We start from the raw sequence: 20,495 nt of genomic DNA, 5'->3' as shown, positions 1-20,495 counted from the left end.
GCGAGTGCTAAGTAAGGTAAGGAATTCATCCAATAGGAACAAAAGCTGGTCAAAGACCTGTACATGGCTCTGTTAAGCTTAATTGAGATGCAATTGTGGGTAGTAAATGCTCTTATATAGCAGTGGTGGTGAGGGATTAGAGAGGGAGCTTGTTATTTACGTGGTCACAAAAGGTGAACACCAATGCTAATCTCCAAGCTGAGGCACTATAGGCTCTCCAGTTTCACACCTTTAAGTTGAAAGGGATTCCAAAGTGTACATAGATGCTATAAATTTTCAGATGGTATTGGTTCCCTGGAGGTTGCAATATTTTGCTAGCTAGGACCATTGACAATGTAACTAGCTCTTTATGTGAGGTATCGTTTGCTGGATCAATCGAGAAGCCAATATGGCGGCTCATAATCTAGCTAATTGGTCTCTCAAACATGTTATTTTTTGCTACTTTGATTTGGCCATTACCCCCAAAATTTTGTTCGTGTCATATTGGAGTAGCCTGCCCCTTAATGTTGTGTCGTTGCTATTTTAATATAAGCTTTGTTATTTTTTAAAAAAAAGCATTGAATTATTTTGCAAATTCAATTTCTTCTGTCTGATACATTGTTGTGAAGACATATTACTTTCACATAACATCAATTTAGAAGTCAACCCCACACTAGGTAAAATTCAGGGTATTTCATATTTTGTCCCTCAAATATAGGATATATTTGATTTTGGTCCCTTAATTTTTAAAAGTTCAATTTTGGTCTCTCAAAATTTTAGGTGCAACGTTTTAGTCAATTAAACTATTTTCCATTCATATCTTGCATACTTGACTTAGATGATACTGATACAAGAGGCATGTATTTAAGCGAACAAAATCGAACTAACCACACACGTATATAAGTGATAGAGATTTTTATTTAAATGAAAGTTATATACAATGAGTAAGAGAAATGAAGTACGTGTTGAAACAACTTCAACAACAGATCCAAATATCAAATTGGATAATAGAATAATTTAAACTCCCTAGAATCACTAGTATAGAATCTATAGGTTTGTAATGACAAAGGAAGTCACAAGTTCTTGGGATGCTCAGACTAGCCGGCTGGCCGTGTGTGTGTGAGAGAGAAGGAGAGCTACACCTCTCTCTCTCTCTCTCTCTCTCTCTCCATATTAGGGCCACGCCCTCACTAACTCACTAATACAATATATATGTGTGTATATATATGGGTTTATGAGAGTATTAGAATGTATTGGCTTTAATGGACCAAACTAGTTCCTTAGCAAGTAAAGGGCAGAGACCTTTCCATTATGAGTGCCAAAAATGCAAGTCCGTCTCATTAAAGTCTGCCTGTAACAAAATATATACACAATAATAAACTTCATACTGATTCTCAAAAAAAAAAAACTTCATACTACTATTTATAAAGTGCACTAAAATGATCCAATTGTAACAATATGGTCACTATCCACTATTGGATCCAACAAATGCTCACTAAAATACTTTATAACTAATCCAAGTTTTATTAAATACATTAAAAAAAGACTATGCTAGCCCACTGTTGAGGTACAATTTTTTTTTTTCCACACATGCAACGTGCCCTAACCCTATTCTATCTTATTTACCCACTCACCAAAAATACCCAAATATCCCCCATAAATATTTCTCATCCCATTATCATATTGGCCCACAAATATTTCTCATCTCATCACAAATTGGGTCACAAATATTTTCCATCTCACTACCTAAATTGGACCACAATATAAGAGCATCTGCATCAATAGATGTAAAACTTTGCAAAATGCAAAAAGTAACAAATTTTACACATTTTGCCTCAAAAATCTTCCACATCAGTCCTTCTAAAACTGTGCAAATTTGCACATTTGCTACAGTAACCGTGCATATATACACAGTTACTGTAGATGTGTATACTATTATTTTATTAATTTCACATTTCACTCCCTTTTTTATTTTCTCTTCTCCATCTGCAAAACCAACTCAGACTTCTTTTTCCTCCAATACACACAAACACACACACACAGACGCACAAAACCTGCAAGAGCACCACCATCAAAATGCAGATCCCACCATCCACCCAACACCGTCCAACCATCACCACCCAACTGCCACCACCACCACCTGTTAAAACAACCACCACCACTAAAACCCGTTAAAACAACGAAAACCCAAAATACAACAAAAATCAAACCTGATCAACCCAAAATCCATAGAAAATCAACTTAAAATTAAACCATCAATTGAAAACTCATAACCCAAAATCAAAATCAATTACAAACCCAATGGTGACAGAATGCTTGAAATCAGATGAGAGAGATCCAACAATGCAAGCTTCGATAGAGAGGGATTTCTTCAGATCTTTGAGATTGGTGCTTGTGGTGGAGATTGGTTCTTATGGTGGAGAGTTGATCTGACCATGAGAGAATGAAGAAAAAAGAAAAGGAAGAAAAAGAAGAAGAAGATGGTTGTGGTGGAAAGGTAATCTGACCGTGAGAAGAAGAGGAAAAATAAGAAGATGGTGAAAACTTTTGAAGAGAGTGGAGAGTTTTGAGAATAAACGGCAGAGAAAGAGTGGAGACGAGAGTGAAAAAAAACAGATCAAATGAAATGAGATAAGTACAAAAGAAAAAGAGATAAGGACAATAGAAAATGATAAAAAAAAATTAAAGAAATATTATTATTTAAATAGAATAGATTGTAAAATAAGTGAACTGGTGTAGGTGTTTTGGAAAAGTGGTAGTGTAAAATAGAAAAAGTAAGTTTTTAGTGTAAAATAAACGGAAAAATTTGGTCAGACTGATGCGGTTGCTCTAAATCATCACAAAATCCCAAATCTCACATCCTATCCAATTTCATTATCAATATTTAACAAAACCCAAAAGTGGCCTTATGAGCCCAATGCACACATCCCATTCTCTTTAAAGCCCAAGCCAACTTATACTTGAAAATATTTCAAAAGCCCATGATCCAAGTACATGGTGAAGCAATTTTATCAATGAAATTCAATTTCATAATCAAAGCTCATTATTGGAATTTAAATCCCATAATCAAAGACCATGACAAATTATTTATCAAAAGCCCAAGCCCAAGTTAACTACTTGGCAACATCAAAAGCCTAAGCTAACTACTTGGCAACATCAAAACCCATTACCACATGGCTCCATTAGAGCCAATTCTTATTGGTAAAATCAAAGCTCATTGCTACATGGCCCCACAAAAGCCCAATTCTTATTGGCAATATCAGAACTAATTGCTACATGGCAACATTAAAAGCCCAAGCTAACTACTTAGCACAATCAAAACCCAGTTCTTATTGGCAATATCAAAGTCCATTGCAACATGGCACAATCATAGCCCAATTCTTATTGGCAACATCAAAAGCCCAAGCTAACTACTTGAAATTATTTTATCAAAAACCAAAATTTATCAATACTTGGCAAATACTATATTATAAGTATTTTACTTGAAACCAATGATGAACAATTTTTGACAAATAAAATTATATAGCCCATGGAAATTATAAACCCATGGCAATTATTTATTACCATATTACAAATCCATAACCATAAATATTTTATATCATATCACAAGCCCATGAAATTTATCTCAAAAACCCATGGCAATTGTTTACTTTCAAAACCCATGGCAATAATTTAATAAAAGCACATAGAAAGTCATAATTATTTATCTTAAACTCATGGTAGTTATTTATTTCATACCTTATTGAAAATCCATGGAATTTACCTTTTAAAACCCCATGGTTGCTATATATCTTTTTTTTTTTTTTGCTAATTGCTATTTATCTTATATCTCAATACTCATCTCTCTAATAATTATATTTATTTTTAAACCATGGTGATTATTCATCCTACAAGCCCATTATGATTATCTATAGAAAAGCCCATGGGAATATCACATAATTTCATCATAGTGGTTATTTACCATATCTTATTTAAAACTCATGGATATTGCCTTTATCAAAACTCATGGTTTACATTATTCACAAAAAAACCATGAAAGTCATTATTTAAAAGCCCTATAGTAAATATTATTTACAAAATAATTTGTAGCAAATATTATTCATCAAGTATTTAAGCTTATATAAAATATTATGAGAAATTATACAAAAAATTATTCAAAGCCCATGAAAATTAATACCAAAAACCTATTATAAGTATTTATTGAAGCCCAAAAACATATTCAATATTTATTAACAACTAAAGCCCATGTGGATTAAAAATCCTTGGCAATATATAGTAGTTTTGTCCATTTTGTAAGGCTTATAAGATGAAAGCGAAATGGAAGGCCCAAGTGGAGAAAACCACCAAGTCAAGGGCTCACCAAAATGCTCAGCCCTTATGGCCAAGCCCAATCTGAAATCTTAGCCAAAACAGCCCAAAGTTAGCAACTAGCCCAACTGGACAGCCCCTCCTTTAGTTCTGCATTAAACCAAGCCTCAACTAGACAATGCCTCAAGAAGCAACCAAACCCTAATCTAAATTGGGAAGCTGGCCACATGTCCCATCAACCCCTCTGCCACTACCATTTCTAACGTGAACAGTACCCAAGGGTTGGGCTGGCGCCAAAAATCTGAAAGGCAATAAATACCCTTCTTCCTTACCAAGTTTCAGTTACAACTAAAGGAATCCATAACCAAATCATCTAAAGTGTGTGTTTGGCTTCAAATTAAAAAGCTAGCTTATTTTACTATTTTGATTATTTTCACTACTATTTATAGGTCCCACTATATTATTTCAGCTAACTTTTATCTTTATCTACAGTATTTTCAGTAAAAAGTTTTCAATTTTAGCAAAATAAGCGGATCTCAATCAAACCTTAAGTTTCAGCAAACTAGCTTCTCGAGTGTTAAAAATGTCTAAAAACTAATTCATGAAACTAGCTCATGAATTCCAAAAGGAAAATTTAGGGAAATGTGGTTTGGAGGGCATAAAGAGATCTCTAGCAGAGCTCTCTAAAGTAGGCTCAAAGCTTGACACCTGACTTAGGGTGACAACCCCTACTCTTTGAAGCTCAAATCTTAGTTGTAGCAACCAAGGGTCTAGCCTTAACACCTCCCTTAATCTTAGTGGTCGTAATCAATCCCCAAATCCCAAGATTTATTAGCCAAATCTCAACTCCAGCTGACTTTACCCAAAGGAGCAAAACACTCAAAAAAATGAGCCCATACCATTCTCGGCCAAATCTTAGGATGGATACTATGAAAGTTCCATTGCGAATTAGACCCAACATTTTTGAACTTTTCTAATCACTCCCTAAGCTTCACACACACACACACACACACACAAAAAAAAAAAAAAGGAAACCACCATCAACTCATCCAACACACACCAACTCATCTTAAATTCTTTATCAATCTTGTTATTTTCAGCATTTAGTTTATAAAAAAAATACCTTTTTAGTTCGTAGATTAGCTCTCTTAATCTATAAATAGCCTATTTTAGTCCATAAATACCTATATTTACCTACCCACAAACATTCTTTCCCTTTTCTAACAAATCCAGCACCATAAATATTCCCTAATTAGACATAAGCAACCTTTTCCCATTATGGCCAAAAATAGCTGAGTTTCTCTATCATTTCTTTTACTTATCACCATATATTTACTCACTCACTCACATAAAAGTAGCCTCCGCCACCCACTATTCATTTTTCTATATATTCCATTAAGAGTATGAGAAGTTGAGAACCTTGGTTAAGTATTTGCTGCACAAAGTTGCTCTCTCTTTCTCTCCTTTCATTCCATACCATATGTTCCCTCCTTTTTCTTTTTCTTTTTTAACAATTATGGGACCTCTAGTTGTTGTATATTATTTTACTATTGAATGATACAATGTATTTGTCACATTGGAGTTCTTTCCTCATGTTAAGAAAGCTCCCAAGACCCTTCTAATAAGGGAACTCATAAATTTGATGATGTGGACATTTTTTATCAATTTACTCAATAACCAATTGTTGGACGTCTGACATTGGAGTTCTTTCCTCGTGTTAAGAAAGCTCCCAAGACCCTTCTAACAAGGGAGCTCATAAATTTGTGATGATGTGGACATTATCAATTTACTCAATAAATGATCATTAGACATTTGACATATTCTATTTCACTGTTGGAAGTCTTATTTTGCTGCTAGACCACTTTCCTTTTTGTGTACTTTTTGTAATGGGCCGACTATTATATCAACCAATTTTTGTGGAAATACAATTTGGGTTTTGTTATTATTCTTGCTAAGATGCAACCTTTTTTTTTATATATAAATTTTGTCTTATTTCGCCGCTAGACCACTTTTCTTTTTGTAATGGGCCGACTATTATATCAACAATTTTTGTGGAAATACAATTTGGGTTTTGTTATTATTCTGGCTAAGATGCAACTTTTTTTTTTTTTATATAGATTTTGTCTTATTTCGCGGCTAGACCACTTTCCTTTTTGTGTACTTGTTGTAATGGGCCGACTATTATATTAACCAATTTTTGTGAAAATACATTTTGGGTTTTGTTATTATTCTTGCTAAGATGCAACTGTTTTTTTTTTTTTTTTAGAGAATTTCAACCTATGGAATCCGCTCTTGATGATAGCTCTTTATCATCACACCAAGATACCAATCGGTTTTTTTATGTAGGCAGGGATTGAACCCTAGATCTCTCATTTAACCGTTAAAGATTTTACTAGTTGAACTAACTAGAACCCACTTTCTAGTAAGGTAAATGTTGAGATTTATTTTGTTGCTAAACATAGTATAAGATTGGAGCATTGATATCATTTAGTCATACATTTAGTATGGCGTCAATCACATATGTGATGGTAATTTTTTTTTAAGCCCCTTAATAGAGAGGCCTCCAATCTTTTCTCTAGTGACATTCATAAACATTAGCTATCCACTAGCTAGCATTGTGTAAAAATAAAGATATTCAAACTATAAAGGTTATAATAAGTGTGAGAGTGTGGGGTTTTCACCAAACCACAAAAATTGCACAAATCACAAAAATTGCACCAAAACCGCCCGTAAATAATATAATCGCACCGCTTTGCAAGTAACAGTGCACCGCACTCTCTCTATATATTAATATATTAATTTATTTTTAATATTAAATATATTATAAAAGTTTAATAACCCTAGTTTTAAAAAAAAAAGTTTGATAACTCTAGCAAGTGTTGACTAGGAAAGGCAGCCTAAAATAAAGGAAAACTAACTCAATAGTTTACAACTTTGCCCAAAACAAAGGGAAAATTAGTTTTGGGCTAGGTAGGAAAAGCTCGGAATTTGAAAAATATACCGACTTCAAACTGTTTAAATCGCATCTTTTACATAGCACTGTACATGTGATCGCAAAAATGAGGTGTGGTGTAGTTATAGTTTTGACTAAACTCTAAACCACACCGCACCATACATGTGACCGCAAAAATAAGGTGTGGTGTAGTTATAGTTTTACCTAAAACCATAACTCCACCACACCATAAAGTGCAATACTAAAAATAGCCTAAAACCGTATCGCATTGCACCGCGCCGTATCACACCACAAACACCCCTAAGTGTGACCATTAAGTGTGACCATTAGGTTAAGCTCTCAGGACAAAAAAAAATGTGACCATTTGGTTAATCACATGGCATACCTATGAGAGGCTGTGATAGGTGAGTAAAGGCAAAACACTTACACGATTTCAGCCAAAAATTGTGGGGAAATTGTTCAATAATTGTGGTCAGGTCGGCAATGGTGAGTATGATCTCAATTTATTTAGAGTAATGTTAGGATTACAACTTTTGTCATAATTTTATCATAATTTTGACACATAATAAGTTATGAGTGATAAAATTGTAAACTTATATGAACCCATTATTTTTACACCACCGTTCACAACTTACTATAAGGATAAATTATGAAAAAAATTGTGATAAAAGTTATGGTGAAGCGTACTCTTCTTTTTGACAAAGTTGCCTACTCTTCTTTTTGACAAAGTTGCCTGGCCTTTCATCTTTGGTGTAATCTTTTTAGCTGACAACACCTTAGCAAAAAAACAAAAAAGCAAAGATTTGAATAACCCAATGATAACTAAAGGACAAAACTAGATTTATCAGATTTTTAGGTGCTGTACTTTAATACTCAATGTACCGTTGGTCACATATTCAGGAAATGGACAAAAATTAGATAAAAGATTAAATCGGTTTTGTCTTGTTGTTTTTATTTTAAGGATTGAATTAGAACTTCTTAAAATTAAAGTACCCACCCAATATTTAAGGGACAAAAATGTAACGTCCTTTCTCTTCAACTTTTGTCATATAAGTATAAAAATGAAAAATATTGAAAAGGAAATGAGCATACTCCACATTATTAGGAAGATCTGTATTCTTTTCTATAAAAAAAAGAAGGAAGATCTGTATTCGTGGGAGGGTTTGTTATGGTAGGTAAAAAGAACAAAACAAAACAAAAAACAACTATGTCTTCCTTTGATCTCTCCACAAGTTGTTAATTTTTTTTTTTATACAATTGGTAACAGATTAGCGTTGGCGTCAATCTTTTTAGCTAACGTACGTGTAAATCAATTGGTGGGTAGAGGAAAACTTTATCCCCAAAGGAAATGATCAGCAGCTAGCAGGGAGGAGGAGGATGTATCTCTTCCTTTTTCTCTCCTCCACCACCAATATTCCTTATCCAAACAATGATTTTGTCTTCTTCCCCCTCGTTTTCTTTCCGTTCCCTCCATTCCACCAAACCAAACTTAGTTAGGTAAGTGGAGCACCACATATTCAGCAAAAAGAAGGGAACAAATTCTATGGTTTTTACTTGGGTTAAGATTTTACCCCAAAAAAAAAATTGAAAATTTGTTATTCTTTTGAAAAGAAAGGAGGTTTACTTTATCTTAGATATATTTTACTTTATTGTTTTATTTTATTTTTATGTTAATTAGGTGGGTGACGTTAATTATCTATCATTTAAAATATTGGCTTACAAAAATTAAAATATAAAAACAATTTCCCCCTGCTCCCAAAAAGTTTATGGTTTTCAATTAGGTTAAATTTTTGTTGGTATATATTTTGAAGACCTTTTTGTAGGTGAGTAAAGTAGAACACAATCAACACATCCATTTTTTTAAGAGCCCAAATCTGGTAAGGATGGATGTAAAACCTATGTTTACACCGTCCAAAAAAAGATTACCACATTAGCTTTTTATTTAAAACTCAATACATCTTACTATATTTTTTTTTAGGGTGAATACATTTTACCATATCTAATAACACCACATCCCCTAAAAATAAAATAAAAATTAAATTAAATTACATCAACCTTTTACTTAAAACATAAAATATGGTGTTTATTGAAATGCTATATTGTGTGATGAAATGTTTTTATGTTTTAGTAATATAATGAAGTCGCATATCCTTAATTGAGGGTATACACAAAAAAATGTATTCCAAGTCCTAATAGAATTTAATAATAAATGTAATCAGTGAGTTTCAATTTTCAACTGCATAAATTTTTTTGTGATTGGTATCTCAAAAATATCTTTTTTTTATAATGAGATGAGATTTTTAAAAAATTTGGGGAACTTAAGGCTAAGCCATGACCTTGAGTGCAATTAAGTAGGATTTAAGTGGATGGGGACAGTAACTCAACCTTGGAGGGAGCCAAAAATGAAAGAAAATGAGAGGTGAGTTGTTTTGTGGGGTCACGAGAGGAGGGTGATTAAGATCCTGATTAGTTTACACAAATAAAACATCATGTAACTCTAACCTTACCCTGTGGGAGAAACAAATTAGTCTATGAGGAAACTCGTTCACGTGGCATGGTTGCCACACCTTGCGTATCGTTGAAAACCTCTGTAGCAGTATAAATAACAACCACCCAAAACCAAAAACAAAAACAAAAACACACAAAACACAAAAGCTCATTGCTTTTTTTCTCTTACAATTATTGGTGGTGCCTCTTCAACAGTCTTCTTGCTTTGCCTCCGAGATACATATAATAATGGACTCCATGGATCCTTCTCGAGCTTTTGTCAGGAATGTCAAGCGTCTCATTGTTAAGGTGTTACACCCTTTTAAGCTTCATATATATATATATATATATGTGTGTGTGTGTGTGTTTATCTTCTTCTCTGCTGCAATCTTTGCTTTTCAGTATGTTTGATTGTTTGTTTTCGATTATATGGGGGGCTTTATGCTCCATTATTCTTGGTGTTTACAAACACAAACACAAACATCGCACTTTTATAGACCCTTCAGTGCCATTTCCTTGTTTAAATATAGGCATGACTGTGTATTGTACAGTGTTCCTACTTCCTATCCATAATCTATTTATGTTCTAAATGTGGACATTAATAAAAATGGACATCGCGTGTAAAATCATGGACGTTGTGTGTGTTTGTATGCAGCGTGTATCAATGGTTGTGTGTGAGACCGATTTCCCTTTAAATATTGTATATTTGTATGACAACATCGGCAATGCATGGCGTAGAAAACGTATTGGGGAAGTTGATTAATTTTATCGTGAAAATAAGGTTACCTTTATTGATTTTGAACCCACAAAAGTCTAGAACAAGATCCTCTATTTCAAGTCTTCTTTATTTGAATCCTTTTCTGCACGTGACATACATAACAAAAAAAACAAAGCTGTAGAAAATAAAATTTAAAGGTAAAATCTTTTAGAAATAAAAAAAGAAAAATTAAAGGTCGAATTTTTTTTTACAAAATCAGTAAGTGTTAGAATGTACTCATTTTTCATTTTGGACTTAGGAACTTTGAACTCCTATTTGTGATTTTTGGGATCTTATTTTGTCATCATTTTTGTTGCTATTATTAGTATTATGATGATGATGATGCAAGGTTTTCGAAACGTTGCTTATACTGTGGGATTGTTTCTGTGAGTTTGAGAAAAAACTTTACTGATAGATAATGTAACTAAAATGGCATACATACTGGGGATTCCAATTGTAATGACATGCCCAAGTTTCATGTTTATTGAGGAAATATTTCGACAAAGTTCAAGTGAAGCATAAGAAGCTGGAATACATTTTCAGAATCTAGCTGCATCCTTGCCCAACTAGTTCCAGATTGGGAGCATATATGAGCACTTCAATAGTGCAGAAAAACATCTTTTGTTTTGTTTGTTTTTTTAAACTTTAGCAATATCTTTTTTTGTGATTATGCCTAAACGTCATTGATTACTCTTGCATATCTAGATGAATTGTCTTGCATCATTGAGGAACACTGTGTTTTATTGAGGGGGAAAAATGAGGAATACCCCCTTCCCCTTTATTTTTTTTTTTTCATTTTCCAAAGCTTCTATGTTGTGATAATAAATTATGGTTTATGATTTCATATTTTTTTTGCTAGAAAATTATTCAATACTTATATGAATGCTGGGTTCCATTATGTATTAATTTAGTACGATCCAATATTATGTGAGATGAGAGAGTATTGCTTCTGGAGCACTCAATAATTACTTATGTTTGCTAATTATTTTGGTTGGATTTGTGTGGATCATTAAAGGTTGGAACAGCTGTGGTTACTCGAGGGGATGGAAGATTAGCACTTGGCAGACTAGGGGCTCTCTGTGAGCAGGTATGTTATTCTATAGAGTTGGAGAATGGTTTTTGTTTTTGTTTTTTTTTTCCTTTTTTTAACTCTATTGGTGTCAAAATGGGCAGCTTTCCAGGACTTCTGAAAATCGAAATTATTCTAAAACAATCTCATAATAATTGTAGTTTTTGTGGCTGTTTACGTTTTTCTCACCCCATAACCAATGAAATCCATGCAGCTTAAACAATTGAACTCTGGAGGCTATGAGGTCATTTTGGTGACTTCAGGTGCAGTTGGTCTTGGACGCCAAAGGCTTAGATACCGGAGAGTGGCTAATAGCAGGTCATTACAATTTCCATTTGCTTTAACACACATGTTTATACTTGAATACCTCGTGACCTGAAATTTGAGTGAGATATTTATACTGACCATTTTGTGTTATTCATATGACAAAGTGAAATTTAAGAATCCATATATGTTTTGCAGCTTTGCTGATCTCCAAAATCCGCATACTGACTTTGATGGAAAGGCATGTGCAGCTGTAGGGCAGAGCAGTCTCATGGCTCTTTATGATACCATGTTCAGCCAGGTACAAATATATTTTCTATCTCACATTGGATTTACATTTGAAAGTGCATTTGTCTAGTGCTTTTTTCTGTTCTGAATTACTTCACATGTGCTTTAGCAGGTTAAAAAATATATTGCACTTCCTGCACTGTCTTCCCTTCCGCACCCCCCCCCCCCCTCTCTCCCCCTCCCTGCTCTGAATTGTGGAACAGAATCCTTTGGAGAGTTCCATTTCATAGTTAAGAGTTTTTTTTTTTTTTTTTAATCTTACAGTGTACAGAATGCCATGCCATTTGAAAAATTAAATGACATGGCACTGATACACCTCTAGATACGTAGTATTTAATCTAAATCATGAAATGGGTCTATTTCAAATGGAAATGATCGTAATACCTGATGTGCATCCTCACATCTTGTAAGTGCTAATTAGGGCTCTTATATATGCAGCTTGATGTGACTTCTTCTCAACTTCTTGTGACGGATGGCGTTTTTAGGGATAAAGGTTTCAGGCAGCAACTTTCTGACACTGTGACCTCATTATTAGATCTGCGGGTTATTCCTATTTTCAATGAAAATGATGCAGTGAGTGATAGGAAAGCACCATACCAGGTATGTAATCCTTATGTTTGCCTCTCCTTAAGCATTTGACATTTCAATTGGCTCTGCAAGTTGTTTATGATTTTCTTTCTTCTACTTTTTGTTTCTCTTTAGTAGGGAGTTATCTAATTGTAATTTATCATCTAATTTTTCTACTGCTTCTGCTAATTCTTGTACCCGTCATCAATGGCCTTTTGGTTTCCAATCAACCTCAAGTCAAGTTCTAAACCAGGCTAATAACCTCATCACTAATGATTGTTTGGGTTCCAACCAGGCTCGAGTCATGTTTTAACCAGGCCAGCCATATGGAGCTTGATCTAAAACATATCTCCTATTTTGTATGGCTTTCTTTTTATCAATTACATGTAACTGAAGAAACTTTAAGGACCCCTGAGTTATCATAATCTGTTGGCTAAAAATACATTCATGATCTTCCTTTTTGCCAAACATAGTGAAAGTAAACAACACCAGTAATGGTTAGACATTCTCACTCACTTGCTGCACACACAAATCCTTGTGTTACTCAATTTTGCGGACAATACTTGGTGGTGGTGGCAAAGTCATTTTCCTGGGCTTCATTTTTAAAAAACCTTTTAGGCCCAACTCCTTTGCTGTTATATGTGAATTGCACGACATAAATTGCTTTTGTTAATTTGTGCCAATTTTTTTGTAATTAGATTTTGATATCAATAATCTATATTCCCTGTTTTAAGAATGTGTCTTTTTATTCTGACTGTAAGCATCATTGCAGGATTCTTCTGGTATATTTTGGGATAACGACAGTTTGGCATGTCTATTGGCTATGGAACTAAAAGCTGACCTTCTTGTTTTGTTGAGTGATGTGGAGGGCCTGTATAATGGTCCTCCAAGTGACCCAAAATCCAAGCTAATCCATACATATGTCAAAGAGAAACATCAAGGGGAAATAACATTTGGAGACAAGTCCAGGTTGGGACGAGGGGGTATGACTGCCAAAGTTAATGCTGCTACTTGTGCAGCTGATGCTGGCATACCTGTTGTTATTACTAGGTATTATTCTATCTTTTGCTTGTATAAGTATAGAATATTTAAGAGTGTGGTCTAAAGATTCTTTTCCTGGGAAATAAAAAATCTTGAACGTTTATTGTTTTCAGAGCTGGAATGTTAACGAGCCAATGAGCTCATGGTTCAGCTGTTAGATTGTTAGAATCACCAGTTGCAACCATGTTGTCATGGAAGAATTTTTTTTTTTTTCTCGTCTCAGTAACAGACTTAGAGGAATGGGCTTGAAAAACTGATGATTTAAGCAGAAAGATACTGATTAGCAGCTATGCTCAAGATACCAACAACTAATCAATCTTTTGCTTTCTTAAGATGTTATATACTGTTCTTGGTTACTCTAAAATGATTAAAATTTTTTTTTTTTGAAGTGGCAAAGCCACAGACAACATCTTAAAAGTACTTCAAGGAGAGCGTATTGGTACTCTTTTTCACCAAGATGCACATTTATGGACTCTAGTTGGAGATCAAGTTGGTGCACGTGAGATGGCAGTTGCAGCTAGGGAATGTTCTAGACGGCTTCAAGTAAGTCACATCATGTTTTCTTCAAATTGGCAAAGCCTGGGGTTGCTTGTGTTACTATAAATTCTCCTAGGGGCTCAATTTCTACGTCCTTATGTACTTTTAAATGCTTCAGTATAGTATCATGAAGGTGGTCATATTGACAACTTCAATATATTTTATGGATTTCTCACCATAGGGCTTAGAAGCTCATGAAAGGAGGAAAATATTGCTGGACATAGCTGATGCTTTGGAGGCAAATATAAGAGTGATTATGGCTGAGAATGAAGCTGATGTTGCTGCTGCAGAGGAGTCTGGATATGAGACGTCACTAGTGTCTCGTTTGGCTCTAGAACCCAAGAAGGCAAGTGCTTGTTGAGTACCAGATTTATATTTTGATAATGAACATGAGCATATATTTAGTATTTTCTTCTATGTAATAATTCAATAAAATGATCTCTTTACCAAAAAAGTATCTCATTTTAGTCTTTGTATTGTTCAGATCTGTGCTCTTGCAGAATCTGTTCGCAAACTTGCAGAGATGGAAGAACCCATTGGTCGCGCTTTAAGTAGAACAGAGGTCAGGACTCCTTACTGAATTCTGTTTATCTGATAAATGAAATCAAAGCATGGAAAATGCTTTTAGGGGTTTTACACCCTTTTAAGTTCGAAGATAATAAATTAGAAATGGTTTCTAAGAGAATTATGCTGCTTTCTTGGGAGGTTTAGGCTTTGAATTAAAATCAGCTTGTTACAAACAAAAATAAATCATGTTTATCTTTTCACCAATAAAATAGGTTGTGTATTTGATTATTAGTAAGTTCTTTGATCATCACATTGGCACTTCTGACGACTGCTCTTGCATTCAGCTTGCAGATGGGCTCATTTTAGAGAAAAGATCATGTCCTTTGGGTGTCATCCTGGTTATATTTGAGTCTCGACCTGATGCTCTAGTTCAGGTGAAAGTCAATATCCCTTCTTATGCAACCCCCAGCATCTATTAATTGCTAAAGAAGTTTAAGATGACCTATATAAAAGATATTTTTTTGCCAAGTGGTTCATTTTTTAAAATTATGTTTGTGATTGACCAAAAATTTTCTGTTTTATAATAGTATTTATGGATCAGAACATGCATATTACCTTGCCTGAACCTTAAATAATTGGTGTGGATGTTCTCGGAAAGGAATTGCAAAGAATGATGTGTGTTGAGGGTGAGATGTTTCTTGAACCACATGCTGAGCAAAATATTCTTGAGTCACCCCTTCACTTGGGTGGATGAAAATGATTATTGTTTATAAAAGAAAGTAAGAGGAAGAGTAACAGAAAAAGAGAAAGAAGCCATGAGCACCTAAAGAAAGCTTCAAGCTGCAAATCTCAATTCAAGAAGCACCTGCAGTAAAAGAAAATTACGGTTATTCATAGATTAGAAACTAATAATTCCAAAGATTAAACTAATCTGTCCATATTTAAATCCAATAAGAAGCAATTATCCCAATGAATAGCATGAACAGTGGCTTACCATAGTGATTAGAAACCTCCTAACACTGTAAGGAATAATATAAATATTAGAAGACTATGTCCTATATACTATCATGAAGTGGAAAGTTCTTTTTGATTTACAGGGACTTAGTAACTTTTTTTTTAGGAGTCCAAAGATGACACATTATGTCTAATATGCCAAATGAAGGTGAGGGTGTGGCATCTTTGCTCTGCTGAAAACTTAAAATGTAGAAACAAATAAAACTCACTACTGAGCTTCTTTATTCTCTATATGCACAATTCTCATGCATGCCTGTAGAAAACTTTTAGCCCTTGTCATCTGTTATCAGTATCATTATTATTATTCCTTTGAGTTGGTAAGCAGGGAAAATAGTAATCTGACAAGTTGTGAGCAGCTGGATGAACTTCAAGCTTATGGCTGCAAAGGTTTTGTTGTTAGTTTGTGTTATTTTATTGATTTTTTGACAAAGCTCTCTATCTCTTTATTTAATAGATAGCTTCACTAGCAATTCGAAGTGGGAATGGTCTACTGCTTAAAGGAGGGAAAGAAGCCAAGCGATCAAATGCGATATTGCACCAGGTTTGATTTTGTAATGTCAGGCAGTATCTTCTTGATTATTTTGGAGCACATCATTATCTGCTTTTCCTTATCTTTATTTTAATTTTGGTTTCCTTGTTCCTTTTTTCTCATTTCCTCACTTCTACAGATCATTTGTTCAGCCATCCCAGATACTGTTGGTGACAAACTTATTGGACTTGTGATTTCAAGAGAGGAGATTCCTGATCTGCTCAAGGTGGGTACTAACATCGGACACTTTTGAGGGTTCTTGTAAACAGTTGGTTTTTAACCTTTTTTTTTTTTTTTTTTACTGTCACAGCTTGATGATGTGATAGATCTTGTGATTCCCAGAGGCAGTAATATGCTTGTTACTAAAGTCAAGAGTTCGACGAAAATTCCTGTTCTTGGTCATGCTGGTAAGAGGAATAAAATTAATTTTCAATTTACAAAATAGAGCTTCTGGTTAAGGTGAACTTTTTACTATGCAGATGGAATTTGTCATGTTTATGTTGACAAGTCAGCTAATATTGATATGGCAAAACGTATTCTTCATGATGCAAAGACAGATTATCCTGCAGCCTGTAATTCAATGGTATTTTTAGTTTTTCTGTTTACATTTCATGTGACTGACCATCATTTTTTGTCAATCTGTGTCTAATGGATTGTAGCAGTTCTGGTTCTTTCTGAAGAATAAAATTCACTCTGTGTTTTCTCTTATTAAGCTATCTTGGATTTGTTATTTTTTCTAAGGAAACACTTATTGTACACAAAGATTTGCTAAGTAATGGTGGGCTCAATGAACTTATTTTTGATCTCCAACGCGAAGGTATGATCATCTGTGTAAATGGCCATCTCTTTAAAAATTGCACCTCAGTTTATGAACTATATCTCCTTTTTGATACCCTGTCATGGTGTTTGAAGAATTTTTATTGAATAGTTCTAGTAATTTGATGGTCAACAACCAAAATTTTATTCTATACTACACTGCAACTTCATGGGAATATCTTTTTTGTGTCTTCATATACAAACATTCTACGAACCTACATGTCATGATATAATATTATGATCATTATATTTTTAATTTATTATATTTTTGTGATATAATAGATTTATGAAATCATAATGATGCCACATTTCTACAACAACTGACCCAATGGCTGGACCTCTGATCCTTGCTCTGATAACTTCTATGCATTCATGAATGATTGGGTTTTTAAAACAATAGTCAAAAGTAAGAATTAAGCTTTGGCCCTTAACATTTTCAAAGGAGAATTTGATACATAACAATAAGATTCATCTGTATCAGTATCATTAACTGGAACTTTAAAACTTCATTTGTTCATATTTTGTCGCTACAGAATCCAATTTTATATTTGGCTCCTTTTAATGCACTTGAAGGTATATTCTGTTTTTTGCTTGAATTGTTTCATAAAGTGAGTTGGATGCAAATTTAGACATATTAGCTACCTCCAAAAGATAATTACTAAGAAAAATTCAACATTGATGGGTTCAGAGGGATTCTCCACTAATGCAAGTTCATCTGTTGCAGCTGTTACTCTATATGGTGGACCAAGAGCAAGCAGTTTGTTAAATATTGCAGAGGCATGTTCGTTGCATCATGAATACAGCTCAATGGCTTGCACAATTGAAATTGTGGACGATGTGTTTGCTGCCATTGATCACATACATCAATATGGAAGGCATGTTGGAATACCTCAATTTTCACTTTCTTTTATTTCTATTTGTGTATATCTTTTTGGGTGAATGTTTTAATGATTGATTCTCTAATTCTCTTCTCTCCCTCCCCTTTATTGCAGTGCTCATACTGATTGCATCATTACAGAAGATACTGAAGTTGCTGAAATTTTCCTACAACAAGTTGACAGGTAGATTGCCTCTTGCCAATAGATCAGCTTATGGTATAAGATAAAATTAATAGAATATCCCATTGGCTTCCTCTCAGCAATTTTCTGATGGACGAATATCATTGCAGCAACTCTTTGATGTAATAATCATACAACAATTTTGACTTGTGATGTTTGGGTAGTAGGTAGACCATATAATACCAAAAGGGAAAAAATGGTTTTGTGTCATGTCATCTCCACTAATGCTGGTAACCCCTAATCCCATCCATATCATCATTGCTCACAGCAAATTGTAGGCACTAAGCCTGATTTTCACCATTCACCACTTTATGTCATACCCTTTATAAGTAGATTGGACCAGTCCCCAGCAAATGCAATTCAGACCATTCATTAAACCATCCCTGCTTATGGTCATGCCTCTAGGCACAACAGTGGAAAATTAGGTGCTAAAGGGTTGGTGACACAGCTATAGAGATGTAGGAACAAGTAGGCACATCACATAGCCAAGCAGGTCAGCTCCTTATCTAAGCTTTGGTATTTTTGTTAGTTTTGAATACGGAGTCTAGCCTTAAGTTTTGTCAGGATATCTAAACTTTCTAAAAGTCCTCTGACTAGGATGTGACATTAAAATGAGCTTGAAAGATTAAGATCATATAGTTTCTATGACCTCATACTCAATTATCTTTTAACTGTCTCTTAATCAGTAACTTTGCAGTTGTAGTCCTCCAATTTCCCAGGGATGGAGACTCGGGTAATTAGGGATTCTTTTCTGGCAAATAGATAAATTTCATGTCTTTTGTCTTCATTCTCCATCCTTTTCAGAAGATCATAGCTAGGGTATTTATAGATTCTTGAATTTCTTAAAACCTAAGGAGCTCATTAGGTTGCGTTCCACTTTCATTTTTTGTCAATTGGATTGGAGGGCAACAGCAACTACTGTGGCCAAGATGATGCATCTGGTCCAAATACACTTTGTTAATGTTTTTGAAAAAAGGAACTCTTCTATAAGAGATGGCCCCAAAAGTGCATTGTTGTAATGATAAGGGTATTCTTCTATCTATATTTTATGGTGTCTTTAATGATTAAACTGATTTCTCCCTTTAAAGGATTGGAATATTTTCCCATTTTTGGTTATACCTTAAGATGAATTGATACCGTAAAAGTGATATCCCTCTTATAATTTTGCCCCATCAAATAAGAGTTCACATTTCATACTTGTTGGTACCTGTATGTTCATATCTTTGCAATATGACCACACTCGTAATTTAACAGTGCTGCAGTATTCCATAATGCAAGTACCCGATTCTGTGATGGATCACGATTTGGATTTGGCGCAGAGGTATGGGATCTTCAACAATCATGGTGTTTAGTACTGATATGATTGATTTTGTTTTCTTTCCCTTTTTGATCTGTTGTTGTTTCTGTTTAATTACTGAGTAGGTTGGCATAAGTACAAGCAGGATTCATGCTAGAGGTCCTGTGGGAATTGAAGGACTATTAACAATACGATGGTATGGGCATTCTGCATGATATATCTTAGTGTAAAACTTTGTCATAGTACCTTAGGTGCAGTACATTGAATTTCCTAATTACATTCAAACACTTAGATGCACTAAAGTTAATTGACCTTGGAAATGATAATAGTGTTTGTGCTTTATTGGTCAATGCAACCATGTGTTTGAATTTAATTGGACAACCTAATGTACTGTACCTGAAGTATTGTATCTAAGTTTTGCCTTATTTCTTGCTACCATAATTGAGTTATAATTTTCATAATATGATCGGGCACTGAAAATTAATAGTCAATGTTCTTCAACAAAAATTCATTTTTGTACAGTTTGGTAATGATGAATCTTCTTTGTTGTAAGTGCAGGCTTTTGAGGGGGAGTGGGCAGGTGGTTGATGGTGGTAATGGAGTTACTTTCACACACAAGGATCTCCCTCTAGATTCCTAGTTGAGCAGGAAAAAAATAAAAACAGTTCAGGCACTGCAAATTATGGATGTTTACCTTGTCATGCTTTGTATTAGTTTCTATGATAAAAGAATTATTCCCCTTTCTCGATTCTGTTCGTCAGGATCACTTTGGGGGCAAAACTTTTGTGTAAGGTTCCCTTTTTAAATAAATGATTTTTAACCATTCATTTTCTAGAGCTTATGCCAGAATCCACCTTCCTGTTACGTATGTTTTTACCTTGAGAGGATCCACTTCATAGGATTTAACAGAATGACACCAGAAGAATGGTTTAAAAAAAAAAAAAAAACACAAGTATGGTGAAGTTAAAGTTAGAGCTAAATGACACTGGAAGAATATATATATATATATAAAATAAACAAGTGT

General features: G+C 34.2%; 1 protein-coding gene across 1 annotated transcript; it reads left to right on the top strand.

Annotated features, from left to right (window-relative positions):
* Nucleotides 1-9,864: 9,864 nt before the first annotated feature.
* LOC142610435 (delta-1-pyrroline-5-carboxylate synthase-like) lies at nucleotides 9,865-20,305 on the top strand. The gene is made up of 20 exons (XM_075782247.1): nucleotides 9,865-10,036; nucleotides 11,500-11,571; nucleotides 11,768-11,871; nucleotides 12,016-12,118; nucleotides 12,544-12,705; nucleotides 13,445-13,722; nucleotides 14,103-14,256; nucleotides 14,432-14,596; nucleotides 14,735-14,812; nucleotides 15,102-15,191; nucleotides 16,226-16,312; nucleotides 16,440-16,526; nucleotides 16,611-16,707; nucleotides 16,780-16,883; nucleotides 17,042-17,117; nucleotides 17,841-17,991; nucleotides 18,109-18,177; nucleotides 19,429-19,495; nucleotides 19,597-19,667; nucleotides 20,030-20,305. Exons 1-20 carry the CDS (start codon nucleotides 9,977-9,979, stop codon nucleotides 20,109-20,111), a joined length of 2,157 nt encoding a protein of 718 aa, XP_075638362.1. The 5' UTR covers nucleotides 9,865-9,976; the 3' UTR covers nucleotides 20,112-20,305.
* The last annotated feature ends 190 nt before the right edge of the window (nucleotides 20,306-20,495 follow it).

This window comes from Castanea sativa, chromosome 9 (genome assembly GCF_040712315.1).
Source record: "Castanea sativa cultivar Marrone di Chiusa Pesio chromosome 9, ASM4071231v1".
Lineage (NCBI taxonomy): Eukaryota > Viridiplantae > Streptophyta > Magnoliopsida > Fagales > Fagaceae > Castanea > Castanea sativa.
Note: the sequence above shows the minus strand (reverse complement) of the source record. Positions and strands in the feature narration are given on the sequence as shown.

What these genes read in the sequence shown, in the direction of transcription:
- LOC142610435 (XM_075782247.1), top strand. Translation starts at nt 9,977, where the DNA reads ATGGACTCCATGGATCCTTCTCGAGCTTTTGTCAGGAATGTCAAGCGT. An exon ending in TCAAGCGTCTCATTGTTAAG is followed by an intron (nt 10,037 to 11,499) that starts GTGTTACACCCT and finishes GGATCATTAAAG; the next exon opens with GTTGGAACAGCTGTGGTTAC. An exon ending in TAGGGGCTCTCTGTGAGCAG is followed by an intron (nt 11,572 to 11,767) that starts GTATGTTATTCT and finishes AAATCCATGCAG; the next exon opens with CTTAAACAATTGAACTCTGG.